Source organism: Ceratotherium simum, chromosome 15, assembly GCF_057802395.1.
Source record: "Ceratotherium simum simum isolate JZ-2026a chromosome 15, ASM5780239v1, whole genome shotgun sequence".
Taxonomy (NCBI): domain Eukaryota; kingdom Metazoa; phylum Chordata; class Mammalia; order Perissodactyla; family Rhinocerotidae; genus Ceratotherium; species Ceratotherium simum.
The window spans coordinates 5,556,548-5,575,526 of NC_141914.1; the positions used below are offsets into that span (position 1 = coordinate 5,556,548).

At 37.9% G+C, this 18,979-nt stretch overlaps 1 protein-coding gene across 11 annotated transcripts in view; it reads right to left on the reverse strand.

Annotated features, from left to right (window-relative positions):
* ABI3BP (ABI family member 3 binding protein) overlaps positions 1 to 18,979 on the reverse strand; it is a 242,401-nt gene that overhangs the window by 65,356 nt on the left and 158,066 nt on the right. For 6 of the 11 annotated variants that reach the window (XM_087439510.1, XM_087439507.1, XM_087439509.1 and 3 more), the window contains 13 exons: positions 18,245 to 18,328; positions 17,034 to 17,093; positions 16,153 to 16,236; positions 14,699 to 14,755; positions 13,605 to 13,664; positions 12,863 to 12,946; positions 12,167 to 12,226; positions 9,528 to 9,602; positions 8,565 to 8,633; positions 7,819 to 7,890; positions 7,312 to 7,359; positions 6,487 to 6,552; positions 3,833 to 3,907 (listed from right to left, as the gene is read on the reverse strand). In XM_087439510.1, coding sequence (XP_087295636.1) covers positions 3,833 to 3,907; positions 6,487 to 6,552; positions 7,312 to 7,359; positions 7,819 to 7,890; positions 8,565 to 8,633; positions 9,528 to 9,602; positions 12,167 to 12,226; positions 12,863 to 12,946; positions 13,605 to 13,664; positions 14,699 to 14,755; positions 16,153 to 16,236; positions 17,034 to 17,093; positions 18,245 to 18,328 — 894 coding nt within the window. Of the gene's footprint in view, positions 1 to 3,832; positions 3,908 to 6,486; positions 6,553 to 7,311; positions 7,360 to 7,809; positions 7,891 to 8,564; positions 8,634 to 9,527; positions 9,603 to 12,166; positions 12,227 to 12,862; positions 12,947 to 13,604; positions 13,665 to 14,698; positions 14,756 to 16,152; positions 16,237 to 17,033; positions 17,094 to 18,244; positions 18,329 to 18,979 lie in introns of all 11 variants that reach the window. The other 5 variants (XM_004439976.3, XM_087439513.1, XM_087439512.1 and 2 more) reach the window with 2 other exon arrangements.

Here is an 18,979-nt window from a genome sequence, read left to right on the forward strand (position 1 = left end):
GCAAAATTTGACTAAGCATAAGAATAGGATGGAGAATTTTTCGAAATCTTTGTTTCAGAAGAGACAGCAATTAAACAAACGCAAAAGTGCTCTTCTTTTCTGGATGTTTGCTTGCCCTCTTAAAGGGCCCCCTGACCTCCCCCCCGATCCCCCCCCTGCCCATGTCTTTCTTTGAGAGTGAACTCAGTGGAGTCAGAGTAGAAGCCTGTGCAGCGTGCAGAAGAGAAGCCTTAAGTGAGCTCAGGCAACAGCAGAAAGGGAACGGGGCCATGGAATGCAATGGGTGGGCTTGCACCCTACTTTCTCTGCAATTCTTAGGCCCCAAATAACCTTTAAACAAACATGTTCACAAACTAAAATTGTCTTTCCACAACTGTTTCTTTGGAGTATCAAGGTGCTAATGTAACAGATACCAGAAAAAAAAGTTCTAACGTATTTATAGCTCATTTTAGAATTTCAAAAATGCTTTCATAAGGATTATGCCCTTTGATTCTCACCGTAACCCTGGGAGGAAGGAATCGTCAGCTTCCCTTGAAAGGCTTGGGTTGGTGCCGTTACCTGCCTGAGGTTACACAGTTATTAAGCACTGGAGACAAGGCGTGAATTGAATGCTGAGCTCCAGACCTTAGCACTAGGTCCAAACACTTGGGCTCTGTATATCCCAGCTCTCCAGGTCACATTTCAACTTGTTTCTCAGTTTTTAGGTGGAAATAATAAACCTGTCCTAACTCAGAGTGTGCCTGTGAGAATTAAATGTGAAATGTCAAAAGCATATGAAAACTATACTCCTATAAAACTTTTTTCTACTTCTAGAGGATCCTCACAAATGTGACATTGAAAGATCTGAGTATATTCTGATTTTCACCTTGTTTGTCCCAACAAAAACTAGGAGCAGCCAGATTTTCGATGGTTATAAGATTTCTAGGTATAAAATTAATGATGGGATTGTTGACCGTTACCTATGAACAGAGGAATCTAAAAGTCAAACCTTTATTCAATGACAAAATATTCTTGATGATTTGTTCCAAGTTTTTGACCCCACTTTGCCCTCAAAAGCTGAATATAGATTTAAATTTTGCTGTCTAATTTATAAACATAGTTTAAGTACAAACAAGAAGAGAAGTGGCATGCCCAATCACAGAATCCATTCTGAGGAAAGCGGTGGTGGTGGTGGGGGTGACCCCATTGGCTCCAGGTTCAGTTGTGTACACCGTTGTCCCATGACACCCTCGTCGCCCAACAACAATAATTTGCATTTGGTGTTGTACATATGAACTGAACCTTCTCCCATCCAACTAGCTTTCTGAAATTTACAAGAGCTAGCCGAGGGTAAGGGAGGAAGTACTAGGACTTGAATATTTGTCTTTGAAATATTTAGTGATACACATACATACATACACAACATCCTTGAACGACTGTATCAACCTAAGGTATTGCTGGGATCTATTAAGTAAGATCACACTCTCTTGGGTAAGAGAGATCCTAATTTCACCCACTTTTAAGAAGAGTGATTAGAATGCATTTCGTTTATCACAATCAATTTTCCAAGTCATCTCCTTGCATTAAGTAGCACTGACAAAGCCAGAAAAATTTGGGTTGCAGCTACTTTCCACAGGAGATGCTGATGGGCTGGGAGTTGCCTCGGTGGGACAGAATCAGGAGGCTCTCCTGTTACAGTCTGGCAGCCACACCAGGGGCTCAGAGTTAGAGTGGAACACACTGAGCATAGGAATCCCTCCATTCTGAAGTTGCACATCTTGTCGAGGAAGGTTGGCTGAAGTTCTAAGTCAAAATTAAAGAAATTTGAAACTTGGAATATAGTATAATAATGGGAAATTAGACTAAGCTCCTGATTTACTAAACTGCATTTTTCTAAGTACAGAGTACAGCTCAAAAAGATAAAATGATGAATGTCTTCCTTGCTACTTCATATCTCCTTCACTTTTTAGCATTTTACTAACCAGGAATTTACATCCCCAAGGTCTTAACTCCCAGCGTTACTTATTTTTCATCTTTTCTCTTATTTTCCAACATTCAATAAATTTTCATGCTTTCTTATTTCGTTCCATTTCTCCTTTCTCTGCTACTTCTGTTCTACGCTTTATATTTAAATAAAAAGTTAAGAGCTTCTTCTCATGTGATTTTATCTGTTGATTATTTAAAGTTAGATTTTAGTTTCCTATCCACAAATTTAGTATACTTGCTTTGTTTTTTATTCCTATTCTATTAATTAGTCATTACTTATTCACTAATCATTAATTATTTTCCCCAGTATTTCTTATGGATTAACGTTTCAAATGTACTTATTGTTATTATTTTAATTTCTTATTCTTTCAGGGGACTGCAAGTTGCCTTGGTACTTTCATATACTTATGTATCACACCCATATTATTTTCATAGCAAAGTTTTAGTAATTAAATAAAACTCATTTTCAAATCTGTTAAAGCAGATTTAAAATCATTAGCTAGTTGTGGAACACAGAACTGTCTCTTAAGGAATTTTCCTACTAAGCAAAAAATAATAGGCAAAATTCCTCTCAGAGTCAGATATTAAAGACCATGCCCAAATCTACAGTTTTTTTCTTTCAGTAGCAATACTGAGATTTGATGAAGGGATTTGTGGTGGGAATTCAGAACTACTACTTGGATCAAGCATAATTTTGATGCTGCTGACATTTTCCTCCCCCAGACGATTAGCGGTAGTGCAAGTTCCTTTCCTCGTAAATTGGGTAGGTGCACCTCATATACTTTTTGGAAGTAGCCGTATATAAATGACAAATTTGGCCTAGACTGTAACTTCCTTGACTATGGAAGGATGCGATTTTGTTTCACACTCCCAGTGTCTAGCACATTGCCTGGCACATAGTCTGCATGCGATAAATATTAGTCGAGTGACTAACTGATGAGATGAATTAGTTAATCAATCACTTAAGCATCAAGGGGAGCTATAATTTGAAATTAGGAGAGAAGAGGGGCAGGAGATCAGCTGGTTAATGACAATTGACTAGGCGTGGCTGGGTAGACGCTTGGAATAGGCACCAAAACTAGAGAAGTTTGGAAGAACCGAATGTACCATACTTAGTAACAGATGGACTGCAGAGGCTGAATGAGGAAGAGAAATAAAAATCAGATGTAAAATGCTGAGGACCTGCCATGGATGTAAATGAGAAATTGAAAGGAAGAAAAAATGAAGAGCTTTCTTTGAGACATGTCAAGTTTATGGTAGCCCAAAGTGGGGACCCACCGAGGCAGTTGGAGAAATTGGACAAGATCTTGGGTGAGAAGTTAGGGTTAGAGTTAGTCATTCAAATAAGAGCTTCTTGAACAGAATGAAAAATAATTTATAATGACTCTTGTTTGAGTCTTTATCAAAATTTTACAGCAAAACAACCAAAACTATATTATGTAATCATTATGTTATAGGAGAGGATACATATATATATATAAATCTTCATGACATAATGTTAAATAAAATCTACTGAAAGGTCAAAGAAAAAAAATTAGGTGACTGGCAGGGGAAGGCACAATCAAGGACTGTGGAAGGGATAGGGATTCTCAAGCCGGGGGAGGAAAAGGGGGTAGACAGCCTACTCTTTTAAGAAATTCCATTCTTCTCCATCCCCCTCTCAAATAATATAACAATAGCGAAGCTTTCTGGAATAAGGTACTCCAATAATATACTTTTTGATAAAGTCTAAAAATAAATCTAAGTATTTATTAGGTTTCAAAGGAAGCTTGTTTTACAAGGGCTAAAAACCCAACTGGCTATAATTCAACAGAATAATTCCACTAACATCAAACTTTTCGGGCCAGAATATAAAATACGTATTTACCTGGCTGTGTTTGTGGGACTCGTGGACGTGGAGACGTTTCTGGTTTGGGAGGAGCATGCGGTGTCTGCTTGGGAGCTAAAAGAAAAGATACAGGTTCGGAGCTCTTGAGCTCTTCAAGAATCCCAGTACCTAAGCCTCCAGGGTCTCAAAGATGTTTGTTGAGTGACTGAAGACCTAAATACACAGCAATTAATGCAATTACAGCTCCAAAAGAGCCACAAAGTATAGAAAGATAATTTTCTTATCCTCTTATAACGGAAAACAAAACAAAACAAGAAGGCACATTAAATGATATATTCAGCTGGCAAATGAAACTGTTGGAATTCCAGAAATATCTGCTTCAAATACCTTTTAAACAGGGTAAAAATAAATTTCATAAGAATAAGAATAAGAATTCACATTATTTTATCAGATTATCTCATTATAATATCTTTAAGTGCACATAGATACAATTTCGTCTAAAAAAGTTAGCATGTTACATTCCAAATATGCCTATTTTAGCAGCAAATGCTAGTGGAAAAAAATCTTATTAAACAAAACACATTTTTTATTGGTTATATTGGGGAAGAGAAAATGAACAGAAATTGAAAGGATACATTACTGAAGAAAGTGATTTCTTTGCTGGGCAATTCCCAAAGAAGTTCTAGGCAAAGAAGTTCTAAAAACCAATGGTTTCTTCACCAAGAAAATTAAAAGTATATCCTGCTGCAGGAAAGAAATTATCCAATGCAAGTTTGCAGATTGTGGAGATACTTCATTTGGTTGGACTAAAGTGTGTTTGGGATAAAGAGAGATAAGGAAAAAAAAAACGATTTTCAAGTTCATGGAGTTTCAGGCACCTTAAGAAAAGATTGCTGAAAATAAGAGTCACTGGATACTAGAAGAAGTTTCTAAAGAGTCTGCAGAGACTTCTTCCTGACACTAAAACAAAATACACAAGGCATGCAATGGTTTCAATGGGATCTTCTTGCCTGTAGAGAGATGGAACACCGAGGTATGCTGGAGATTACACTGGTTGGGTAGCCCGGAGCCTGGACATTTAGAGCTCCCTTTGCTCATCACTGGTGATATAGCCTCAGGTTCTCCATCAAAAGTTAAGATTTTTATGAGCCCTTCCTATCCTAAAATTCTATGATTCTACAGTTTCTTTCAGTTTTATGATTTCTGACTCTCAACTTCCTTGCTTGCTGAGGACGCTACTGATAGGCTCTTTGCTTCGTCCAGGGTCTAAGAAAGATGCCTGAGGGTAAAGGCGTGTTATGAAAAAGTCCATGAAAAATGTTTCAGAAAGAGATAAAAATCACTAACATTCACAGTTAAACATTTTAACAATATTATTACAGCTATTAAAAACAAACTTTGGAAAAGGTGGCGATAACTGACGCAGATTCAGTTAATACAGTCAATGTGTAATTTTTGTAAAAATTAAACTATAGAATTTAATAGGCAACGTTTAATAGGATATTTCAGAGGATGATGAGTAAAATTAATATCCATATCTCCTTTGGAAATTTGTTGTTAGTGCTGTCCTAGCCGCCCAGTGTACAGCAGAGCTGACCGCTGACCGGTCTTTTTGCATCATTCTCTCCCCTTCTGGCGCTCTCTCAGACAAGGCTCCATTGCTAACATAGGGTTTTCCTGGCCAGTTGTTTCAGAAGTAGGTGGCCAGTCCTTCTTCCTAGTCTGTCTGAATCTGGAAGCTCTGCGGAAACCTGTCCACCATGGGTGACCCTGTTGGTATTTGAAATCCCAGTGGCATAGCTTTCAGCATCACAGCAACACGCAGCTGCCACAGTATGACAACCAAAACAAGAGGGGTGTGGTTCCCTGACCAGGACACAAACCCGGGCCACGGTGGTGAGAGTGCTGGATCTTCACCACTAGACCCCCAGGGCTGGCCCTTTGGGAGTAGAGCCACATAAAAGAATTCAGTGGCAACTGAAACAGGAGTTTGGGCTTATTTATGATAAACTGCTATTCCAAATGAGCCTACGGATATCAAGAGAATTTTTCCTTGTAAGAAGCAGCACATTTAGTTATCTGTGTTGATGATTTGTTTTCCTTCATTTCAAACTCCACCGTCAAATGAACCTTTAGGACTCGCTAAAGTAACTGGTTCGATTTCAGTTTCTCTGAACTGTACGCAGTGAAGTGGTCAGACCACCACAGGAAGGAGTGGAAAGAAGTACAAGACCGGAATAATAACAAGGTGACTGGCCAGTTATACCTCTCCATGCGGGTTACACAGTGAAGCCTGGTTCTGGAGGTCTCCGTCAATGCCAAACGCAAATTAGATATCTTAGAATACTCTTTATGTGACCATAGAACTTGTAAAACTAGTCAAGATGATAAAATGGAATATAAATGTTCTTCCCCGGAATCATTACTATGGCCTGTATTCAACACTTGCACAGTAGCTGAGAGGTGTTTTTCAGCCATCTCCTAAAGAATATTTACAACACTGCCACAGGGCCAGCCACAGATTACGGACAGAAGGAGAAGTGGGGCACCAGGAAGGTAGCACTCCCATCAAAGACTGAGCGTAGTGATTAGGCTAAGGTTTCTAGTGTCTAGTAGTGCCCATATTATCTTTCCATTCTTATAAATTCTGCAAACACTCACCTTCTACATGAAATACAAAATAACGTATTTACCCGGTTCGGTCTGAGGCTCATCTGGGCTGGGTAGGATTATAGTTTGGGAAGGCAGAGGTGATGTATCTAAGGTAATTGAAGGAAAGTACCCGAGGTTACTAGAGTGCTTCACACACCTTGAGTACAGATGACAGAAATGATGGAAACAAGTAGATTTTAAAAAAATAAAGAAAATTGTAAGTCTGTAGCAAAATAGCATTCCTATTTCTTCATAATGCATTTAATTTAAAAAATGCTTAGAGATGCCAAGTTACAAAATACTTTCAAAATAAGAAATATCCTTATTTTTTAAATCCTCACTCCACACTAGTACCTCCTCAACAATGCTAGAAAGATATATTCAGTGGTAAGCATAAAGAGAAAAACAAAGTAATAAAAAAATGTTAAAGCATAAGTCATTCAAGGATTGAATTTCACTTAAATAATGGAGGGGAAAAAAACCAAACATTCAATGAATGTGATGGAATGAATGTTAATGGAAAGTATGTTGCTAGGGCAGAAAGTATGAATGGATCATTATACAAAAAAATATTATCTGAAATATTCCACACAATATCAAGGTGGCAGAATATTCAATGTTAGGAAAAAGATGCTTCAGATTCGAAAGTTTCGCTGACTTAAGTAGAGAGAGAGACCAAGGTCTAGATACGAAACTGAATGGGAGGAGAGACTTTTTGGACAATGGTTATGAATAGAAGCACCTAGAAAGAAAATTAGCTGCTGTGACAAAGAATGATGTTGGGACATGAATTCATAGTGAGCGAGAACCTGAGGTTCTCAGATGGTGGCGGCAATGAGGCCAAGGCTGCTGAGGTGTGTCATTACCTAGCGTGGTCTCGGGTGGTTCAGACACATTTGTAACAGACTCCACAACTGTATCAAAACAAAGGAGAACAATTTAAAAAATGGTAAGAGGTTAAGCCACAGACAAGTATTTCTTTCTTGAAGATCAACACATCTCATGCTCTTAAGAATTTGCATCATATTTTTACAGATAGGACAATGGATTTAGACAAGAAAAAAGAGAGAACCAAGAGGGAAATTCTATTCTATAATACAAATCCTCTAACTAATATTCATGTTTTAACTGGCTGTCAAATATTATTATGCCTCAATATTTAGATCCTATAGAGAAACTGAAATTTATCTCTGTATTCAGAGTCAGTTATCATTTTAATTTTAAGAATCCAAGAATTTTGGAAACTATAGCTCTTCAAATCTATTCAGTTGTAGAATAAACACCACAGCTTGAAGTTTCCTGTTCCATGGACATAATAGATGCTAATTAAAAATTTGTTGAATAAATGAATCAAGCATGAAAACTTTTACCACCTTCAGTCTTTGGCTCCTCTGGCCTGAGCGGGGCTTTGGCAGGGGGATACACATAATCTGTTTTGGCTGGTGCTAGGGAGGAAGCGGGGATGTCTGGTTAGTGGTGGGCAGCCCGCAGCACACTGCAATGAACACTGTGCTTAATTTGAAAAAAGAGGTTAGTTACCTTAAGTAGACACATTCATGAGAATAACATTTAGGCAAATTATGAAGATGACTACAATTTAAGATGGCAGAAATGAAGGCAGTGTGCTGTGCAGGAAAAACACACACACACACACACACACACACACACACACACACACACAATAACTGGCAGAGTCTACAGCAATTTCTACCTGGAGGAAAGCAGATCATTTCACTTCCTTATGTATTTTTAAGGATTCTAGTGAGAACAAGGCATAGAGTGAGTCCTTGGAAAGCATGGAGCTGAATACTAAAAACAACATGGAAATAAAAGATAGGATGTGCATATTCGTATGCAAAGAGTGGTCATAACATTAAAAAATTAAATTTTGCATTCAGAGGGAGAGGAAACGAAGGAAATTGTGCAACTTGTGTAGCAAAATGGCAGACACTAGCACAGTGCGCTGTATGTGATATCTGCCTCTCAAGATCCACTGGATGAGCACAGACAAGATGTGAGGAGCTACGAAATGTCACGAAGCAGGAGGACGTCTGACGAGGACTTCTGCCACGCGATGGACAGGCACATGTACCTGACCTCCCATGGGGAACAGTTTTACCTATAGCTTCCATTGATGACTCAGTAACCGAAGACTGACTAAACGTAACCGATTCCAGGACTTCCGAAACTAGCAAAAAACACGAAATGATACAATCGATCAAGGATGGGTTGTTGTGAGCATTGAAGGAATGAGTACAAACTCAGTATTAAGAACAGTGCCTTGTACCTATAAGTGCTCAATGTTAGCTGCTATGATAATAACAATATTATTAACACTAAGGGAAGCTCTAATAACCGAACTGAATTCACAATTTTCTAAGTGTTGTAGGTTGACAACTATACCTTGTACCATCCACATGAGAACCAAAATGCCATTTAGCTAATTGAAAGATGCACAAAGGAGATGAAAAGAAATTACGATTTTATGCTAGGAAAATAATGATATCCAATGCTTCAAAATAAATGTCAGAGAGTAGCGATAGCATGCTAAGAATGATTTTAAAGATTAGTTTTCAGTTTTGAAAGGTAATGTGTTCAGGATCACATTGTGTAAGGAAGTTTTTTTATCTTTACTGAAGTGAGAACTTTCTTTCCTTGATGGTCACAATTGAACTAGCATTCTTTTCACATGGCAGAGCACAAATTTAGCTTACTACTAAAGAGTACCACAAATTTGTAACTGTTAGTGAAAAATAAGGATAAAGAATAAAATCAGTTCTGAGTTGTTTTGTGGACTACTTAATCAGGTACGTGATTATTCTCTAAAAAGACACAGAACAAACACAAAGAAATGAAAATAAGTATTTCCATACTGCTGAGTGACACAGTTAATATGAACATAACATAAATTAGTATTACTAATTTAAGACCGATATGCAGTCATGGAAAGAGCATTGTTCAATATGCAGAGCAAGTTATTAAATGTGTATTCTTTTGCATTTTTTATATTTGGAAATACAACACTTGGAGTGTGTCCCCTGAAGCTCGAAGTGTACCCAGACAGATAAAACAATCTATTTACCAGGCTGACTTTGTGTCATTTCTAGGCTTGGTGATGTCACTGGTTTCAAAATAAGAGTCTGCAGTTCAGCGGGAGCTGGAAGAAGAGGGTCTAAGTCGTCAATTATGTCTAACTTATTTCATAAGTTTTAGACAAGGTAGCAATGAATTGAAATACATAGACCCTCAAAATCGCAGGGTTGTGGAGAGCCATGCAGAGTATGCATCATTTAAAGCGGAAATTGGCAAACTATGGCCCTCCCAGGCCAGCCTTCTGCCTGGCCTGTGAGGTAAGGATGGTTTTTACATTTTTAAATGATGGGAAAAAATTATAAGAAGAGAAATGCTTCATGACATGTGAAAACGGTATGAAATTCAAATAAAGTTTTATTGGAATACAACCATACGTGCAAACTAAGGTGATTCAAGGCATATTTACATATCATTTACATATTGGCTTTGGTTGCCTTCAAGCTACAACTGCATCCCTGAGTTGTTATGACAGAGACTAAATGGCCTGCAAACTCTAAAATATTTACTATCTAACTCTTCACATAAAAAAATTTGCTGACCCCTGATTTTAAACATCTTTCTAGAAAAAGCAAGAGCCTATTTGAAAAAACTAGGTTCTCATTGGCTGCTGTATCTGAATCTGAATTCCCATGAGGGCTTTTCTAAGAGCTCTCTACAGCTGATTTCATGATAGTATTGTTAATAAAACGTTCAGTATCATCTAGCAGTGTTTTGTTCTATGTTCCAGTTTTTTTTTTCTTTGCTGAGGAAGATTCACCCTGAGCTAACATCTGTTGCCAATCTTCCTCTTTCTGTTTGAGGAAGATTTGCCATCAGCTAACATCTGTTGTCAATCTTCCTCTTTTTGTTTGAGTAAGATTCACCCTGAGCTAACTTCTGTGCCAATCTTCCTCTATTTTGTATGTGGGTCACTGCCCCAGCAAGGCTGCCAATGAGCGATGTAGGTCCACGCTCAGGAACTGAACCCAGGCCGCCAAAGCAGAGTGCACTGAACTTAACAGCTAGGCCACAGGGCTGGCCCCTCTATGTGCCAGTTTGACCATCCTCTTGGGTATCTTCAATAGGTGTCAAGACCTTTTATTTTTGCTGTTCCCACCATTCCATCCACGAATTCAAACCCTAAAGTTATTTCAAAGCCCAACTAGTCTCTATCAGCCTACATAGATCCTTGACTCCTTTAAACATTTTCTCTATATTTTCACCACTCAACTAAACAAACTGCTTTTGTATAAACAAATTGTCTTATACCTAAGCAAAACTCAAGAACAGGTCTTTTTCACAATTACATTGTACTCTGTTCAAAAGGTCAAACATGCCCTTACTTTCCATCTCCACTGCTGTTCCTCACCCCACCCCACTTAACTGCTCATGTGGTGCTGGGAACACAGTGGGCAAGGAAACATTTGTTCACATAAGCCAAAACAGCAGCGCTATTTTAAAAGAGATGAGTAGAATGGAATGGTAAGAGAAGTGAATAAGATGCATCTTTTGTCAGAGACAATCCTTATGAAGGACACATGATGAATTTGGCTACTATATCCATCTCCCCCAATCATGAGCCTTCTGGTCAATCCTGCAATTGCAGTGATGCTAACCACTATTTGTGCCTTCTCTCTTAGAGGGCACAGAGGTGAGAAGTGCAAGTTAGCAAGCCACGTCATTGTCACTCCTGGGACCCAATTGCAAGGGGCTGGAAGAATCCCTTAAACCAGGAACCATGGATTTTCTTGGTTTCATCTGAGAAGCTTCAGGAAGTCTAGTTTGGGAGGTGGATGGGTTATTTTTTTTTTTCCCATGTTTTTGAAACTAAAGAAAGAAAATCTTGGGTTGCTATAGCATTTGTAGGTCTAGAAACCATCCACAGCATTGTATGTGGACCCAGGTTTTCTAACACAGTAAATTTTTCTTGAGTTTCTTTCCTAAGTTTGAAAAGTTTTACTATACTAATCTAATTTGTTCCTTATCATCACTGAGGGTCCTTTAGAGACCAAAATAATATACAACATTTATTTGTTAATTAAAGAAACAAGTATTAACATGCATAATTAGATACTCAGAGAGATTCCTACTTAGTAAAGATTAAGAACCATTGCTAAACTGTGGTGGAGAATAAGGAATAGTCAAGTTCATTGATGATGGGGAGCCTGTAACTTATATTTACTAGGATTGGCACTTCCAGGGAGATACTTTTTTTTTGATAATTTAATGTAACAGGGAATCCTCATTCCTCAAAATAAGAAGAGAATAATGAGAATATCACACCGATCTTATAGAAAGTAAATTGCTCAGAGAAAGTTTATGGTACCTAATTGTCATTGTTTTCTAGATCTAACTACCAAATAGAAGGGGAGCAATTTGGACTTCAGACTCCTCACTGAATCTATAATGAAATTTTAAAGGGAGTTTCATGCCAGATAGATCAACTGGATCCATTTCAACTGGATCCAGGGACATTTGTTAAAAACAACAGGTAACACTTGAATTAAGAATCCTGACTGCTTATAAGGTGAAGTATGAGATGGAACGACAGCAGCAGTCTAAGGGAGTGGGAGCAACTCTGGCCATGACAGTGATGGAGTGGGTTTTAAGAAGCAAAAAAGCATTTAATGAGGTCGCAAAAATCATTACCTACTGTTGTTCCTGGAGCCTCAGAACTACGAATAACAGGTGCAAAGCCTGTAGTAGGAACTAACCAAAAGCAACAACATGAACAAGAGAAAGTTTAAACCCACATAGAATGTTGTAATTTTTCTTTCAAAATATTGGTTTCAAATGACAAACAATTTTTTTAAACTTTTGAGTTAGGAAGCAAACAGTCTCTTTTTGGAGATTTGGTCATACTGCAGCTATGAACAGATCATTGCAGGAGATAGTCACAACCTCTGAACTCTGCTATGCGTCTTAGCATGGTCAACATGAGGCTTTCCTAGGTGTTTGATTTTCTGATTCTAAGTAACATGGAAGCTTGCTTTGGAAGATCTGTTTAGGCAATATATGAAAATATATATGAAAGTAACTTGTTGCATTTCTTAAAAGTTGAAAAAATACCTATGTTTATGTATTTATGGCTACAATAAAGAGATCACATGTTTAAATGCAGATATAGCAATAAATCCCCATGAGTGACTATGTCAACCCTGCTATAAACACATCTTTAAAGAGAGACCAAGAACGTCATCCAAGAAGCATCTGCTAACCATACCTCATGCCTTAGACTCTCAGAGAACATGAAGACTGTTACTGCCCATGAGAGGCATTGCTTTGCGGCCCCACTGGGACAGGCTACTAGGGCTCACCCCTCAAACCATGGAATAACCCATTTACCCGGTTTGGTCTGAGGTGCTTCAGGGCTTGATGTGGTTTTAGGTCTGGGACGTGGACGACGGGCTCGTTGTGATGTTTTAGGAGCTGAGGGAAGAAACTTTGGATTACTCTAGTGAAGGTGGTTTTGGAAATAAGGCTCTAGATTTTCTAAGTATGTTATATTTTCTTGAAATTTAAGGCATATATTTTTTAAGGTCAAATATTATTTCGTATTTTGTTAATTTTCTTATCACTGAAGATTCTTGAGAGATAAAACTCACACATAAACTTAAGTCAAGGAGTGAAGAGTCTTGTAGATCTCTAACTTCAAAAAAAGATAAGAGCTATAGCCAAACTGTAGGTGTGGGTCTTAGGTTCACACTATGAAATTTAAATATGCCAAAGAACCCATGGTACCACATGAACTGTTATGGTTTAGTTGGTCTAGAGAAGATACAGACGTTACCGACAGTGTTTGAAACTCAGCTTTAAACGTGAGCTCTGTTTAAACAAAAGTACACGACACAAATTCAAATAAGAATTCTTGGCAGACAGATATTCTGACCTAGGTCCATGCATAGCTTTTAAAAACTGCAGGTAATTTAAGAGTCTTCAATACTCTTAAGAAGAAGGAAAATAAAGTTGAAGGACAGCAGAGGATGACAAGACAGTCGTATGAAGCTGATGACAATGTGATTATGATGATGACAGAATGGGTTGACAAGGAGCAGAAAAATTGTTGAGGAACACAGAATATCATTACCTAATGTTGTCTCTGGAGCCTTGGTCCTAAGAGTGACGAGTTCAAGGACTGTAGGAAGAACTGGCCAAAAATAATAAAACAAACCAAAGAGATTTAAAAATGTACTTGAAGACTAATTTCAGAAGTTAATTTTTAAGCTTTAGAACTGAGAGAAAAAAACACTTGTTCTTTGTAGGTTTGACCAAACCATGGCTAAGTACTCATTAATCTCGTAAGATTGACCTAGCATTGCACTCTGCTAAATATCACTGTGGTCAACAAGAAGTTCTCTTAGATATTTGATTATCTGACTATTGCTAATATCTACTCTTGCTGGACAAGCTTTTTACACATTTATATAACATACACTTTTCTAACTCTACTGGAAAAAGCATTTATCAGTCTACTTGCATTTGTGCCCAAGTCAATATAAATGTCTACTATTTTGTCTACTATGTAAATAATCATGGGTACAATAATGAGTTCATATGTTTGAAAGCATAAGGATCAATGCATAATGAATGGACTGTGCCCACCAAAATTTAAAAGCGGTCTTTGATTCCATAAAAGTTAAGAACGCCTTTTAGAGAATGAGAGAGAATCAGCCTGCCCTATCATGTCAGCCTATCAACTAAACCTTCAAGACTTAGGCACATTTAAAATTTTGACAATTAACTAAAAAGATCATTCCTTGAAACAACAGATTCACCAATGTAATCAAACAGATCCTAATATGATAAAAAGTAATGTGAGCAAAGAAACTTGGTATTTCCACAATTGATGAGAGAAAAGCAGTGTTAAGAAGGAATAGATAGAGATTCATGTTTGAAATGAGGCTTAAAATAGTCAATGCTATTTAAACCAATGCACACGATCACATGACACAAAGCTGAGCAGTCACAAGGCAGTTTGATGCCCTGAAATTAGTTTATGCATGGCTCTCTTAAAATCAACAGATAACTTTACATAGAGCTTAGCATAATTTGCAAGATAAAGATTGTAATGTAATGATAACAGAGGGTGTTGAAATGGTTTTAAGATGCAGGAGCACCTGCAGCTACAGTGAAATGACAATGTAGGAAAAGCACTGTTTGAACAACACACGTTCTCATTACCCATGATTTCTGGAGCTTCAGTTCTAAGAGTACCAGGTTCAAGACTTGTAGTAGGAACTAATCAAAAGAAATGAAATAAACACTTGTGAAAAGTCAGTAAATTAAATCTTACTAATATAATATTGCTTCAATAGGTGTACAGAAATTTTAAAATTTTTTCTGAAATTAAATACTTATTATTTAAAGATTTGGGCACCAGACAGCTAGGTTAACCATTCTTTTATGAGGTAGTTAGTCATAGCCTACACAGTCTGGTAAGTATCTCAATAAAATCAACACGATACTCTCCCAGGTGTCTAAGTACCTAATTTCAACTAGTGTAGAAGACTGCCCTAGGAAACTTATTTAAACATTTTACCAAATATATACTTATGTAACTGTTCTAGCAATTGTTGGCTTTTCTGTGGCAGCTTTAAGAAAATAACATGTCTAAATAAGCATGGATACAATAAATAGCTTTTATGTTTGAAAGGAGGCACAGAAAAGAATGAAGTAAAGTGAACCATATTCATCTTGTTGAGAACTCATATTTACAAACAGGTTGAGATCTCATTTGAGGCAAAGGCACTCAACCAATCAGGATAATGAATATCCACTCAGTGTGTGGTACCCAGTAGAGCAGCTCTCTGATCACAAAAATCCGGTATCTGATATAGGTGAGGGAGACTGCAGGAGAAACCACTGATGCTTCTAGGGTCCGATCCCAGCTTCTGAGTCATTCTTTCAAGGACTTTCAACTACTCTAGGGACCCTTCCAAACCTAGCACTATATCACCACTTAGAAGCAGGACCTCCCTTGTTCCAGGAAGCCTGTGCCCTCTGGTTGGCCTCTGTGCCTCCTTTCTTTCTGTTTCTGTTCATCTCCATGGTTTTAAGACCCAACTTCTTTCCAACTTCTCATTCCTGTCCTTCACATACTTTTCTCTCTCTAGGCTCACAGCTGGTTATAGCCCCAGTAAAAATCGAGCTTGATTTGCACAGACACACTGCCTTGGTTCAGTCTTTGCGTGTTTCATCTTGGGGCGGTTTTGACTTTGACTATACTACAGATTGAGAGTACAGACAAGCTGCCTGCCTCTGTGATGTCCTCACAGCTGCTGATGTGGCTGCGGGGAGATGGAAGGCACTTGGCGTTTATTTCTTGAAATAAAAATGTTTGGTTCTATTTTAGACATTTTATCCTTAAGAGAAGAATAGAATGAAATAAGAAAAAGAAAATAAAATACATATTAAAAGAGAAGATCTTTAGGCAGAAAGCACAAGGAGTTCAGCTGCCACTCAGGTCTCCCCCAGCCATGTTTTCCTTTGCTAGCTTCACAGCAGGAGCGGCAGCAGATCAGTTTGTGTCTTCACACACATCTGCTCACACGGGCTAACACTCCCACCGTTGGCGTCAGTCCCAGGCTCCCAAGAGCTGCTCAGACTCACTCCTTTAACTAGAAACCCACATTTACCCGGTTTGGTTTGAGGTGCCTCGGTAGTTGGTTTGGTTTTAGGTTTGGGACGTGGACGACGGGTCCGTTTTGTTGTTTTAGGAGCTGAAGAAAGAAAATCTTTAGTTACTACAGAGTTGGTATTCAGAAGCTGAGGGTAGCATGACATGGCTCTAGAGTTCCTAAAACTTAGTAGATTTCCCCAAATTTTAGGCAATGTGCCTTTTTAATTTTTAATTTGAAGCTTTCACTCTTATTATAATAGTAAGTCCTCTTTTACAATTGAAAGTTCATTGGGAATGAGTCATATATAAAATTAAGTTATTAATTCAAGAAGTGAAGCATTGTTCATAGGACTCTTCTATTGAATAAAAAGGGTGAGACTCACTGCTAAAATATTATGGTGGTGGGTGATAGCTAGATACAAACTCTTTGACAGTTTACTAAAATAAGACCACATACCTAACTAAAATGTCAAAGAACAAGTATCACAGAGAGAGTTAAAGAAAAAACAAAAACAGTAGACCTTTAGATCCACTAAGAAACTCCCTGACATTATAATAGTCATCAGGGTCAAGAGAATTGCTTTTTAAATCCAGCTTTAACAAAACATTGGTTAAAAAACACACAAGATGACAAAAAATTTCAGATGGTTGCATGCATAACAGATGACCTGAGTTCGGTTCAGGCATGGCTCTCTTAAAAACAAGGATAACTTGTTTTAAGAGTCAGAGTCTTCAATGCTTTCAGGATGAAGAGTATAATGGAGCGACAACAGAGGGTGATGATGTAGCCTTATGAAGCAAAAGAACCTGTAGCTACTATGTGGCTGCAATGAGTTTGACAATGAGAATTGACAATGAGAAGGAAAAGCACTTACTGAGGATCACATGTATTATTACCTTGTGTTGTCACCCAAGCCTCAGTTCTGAACGTAACAGGTTCAAAGGCTGCAGTAGGAGCTGACCAAAAGTATTAAAAACAAACCAAATGATTGTTTTAAATGAGGGAAAATTCAAAACATTTACTTCAAAATGAACCTTACTAGTGTAATATAGTTTCTAGAACCATACAGCAACTTTGAAAACCTGTTAAACTAGAAAAGCAGAGAGGTGATTTCCTAAAATTTGGCCATACCTAAGTCAAGTACCTATTTTCTTATTCCTCCTCTGATTAGCTGATTCTAACTAATAAATCAAAGTGGGCTGTGTGGGTCTTGCTGAGAACTGATCTTTGGAAAGAGACTGAGGCCTCAGCATGATGAATCAAATCTGGTATCCCTCCATTCTAAGCAAAGAGAGAGCATGCCTTCATGTGCAAAGAAGAGCTTGCTGATGTCTACTGGATCAGATCTCAACTGCTCCATCAGGCACCTAAGGATCTCCACCATGGGAGTCCACGGACTGATCAAGATCCAGAAAACTCTCGACTACCATCTTGCAGTCAGACATCCTCTAGACTAGTGTTACAGTCAGACTTTCTCCTCTGGTGGGTCTCTAGTTATATCCCCTCTTTCTGATTTTCTCCCTCCCCATCCTTCTACTCAGCCAGGTACTATAGTGATTTCAAGGCTCCATTCTTTCTTAATCTATCTTTTCCTGCTCCAAATATTTGTGTACCTAGCACATTTTGTTGGTAGCACACAAAAATCAATCTTGCATTTGCATAGATGCTGTCTAATTTATTATTATTATTTATAAGGGAAAGGCTTTGTTCTCAACTGTTGTGCAGGTTTGAGGACCAAAACATGTCTCCCACACATGATTTATACCCCCAAAGGTACTAACATGACTTGGGAGATACTGAAGGCAGTTAATAAGTGTTTGTGATTTGAACTGAATATGTCTAATTTTTTTTAAAGAAGTCTTATTTGCAAGAGATAAATGGAAGTTAATAAAATGCACAGTGACAGAGAAGATTTTCTACAGGAAGCATGAGGCACTCTGTTGCCCCACAGACCTCCCCTACTGTGTTCCTCTTGCCATCACCACAGGGGGAACTGCTGCTTAACATCAGTGTATCTTTACTCTCATGGGGCATGTTGTTTACTCTCAACAACTAGGATTACTCCTGAGACTCTGCTGGGCTTTTTAAACCAGGAACACGTGTTTACCTGGTTTAGACTCAGGTGCTTCGGGACTTGGTGTGGCTTTTGGTCTGGGACGTGGATGACCCGTCCATTGTGCTGTTTTGGAAGCTGAAGGAAGAAATTCTTGGGTTACTACATAATTACATTATCTATGGTTCTGGAAGCTATGGGAGGTGAAAACATGATTCTAGATTTTTTACAACTTATTAGACATTTGCCTTTTTACTTTGAGATTTTTGTCACATATACTCCTTTTATATCTTCTTTTATCATAGAAGACTCTTTAAAGTCAAAAATAATTTTTTAATTAAGAAAAAAGATTAGTAATTATAATCAAAGTCTGATAGGGCAGCTTGATTAGGCAACAAAACGATTAAGAACTATTGTTAAATTTTAATGGACAATGAAGGGCAGTCACATTAAATCTGAGATTTATAATTTAATCTTTCAATCTTTGGCACATTTTCCACATAACTATTAAAATAAGAACACATTATTACCTAAAGAGAAACAAAGCAACAAAATACTATGCAAATAGAAAAAAAAAGGTAGAAATGTAAACGTGCAATGAATGGATTCTCTTGGCCCTGTGATAGCTGTTAGTGGCTTTATCTACCTAGATAAGAGGTAGAGACCCATGATATGTTTGAAAACCAGTTTTACCACAAACACTGCTTAAACAAAACACAGAATGACGGGACACAATATCAAACAGGTTACGTGGCAAACAAATGTCCTAAAGTAGGTTCATGCATGACT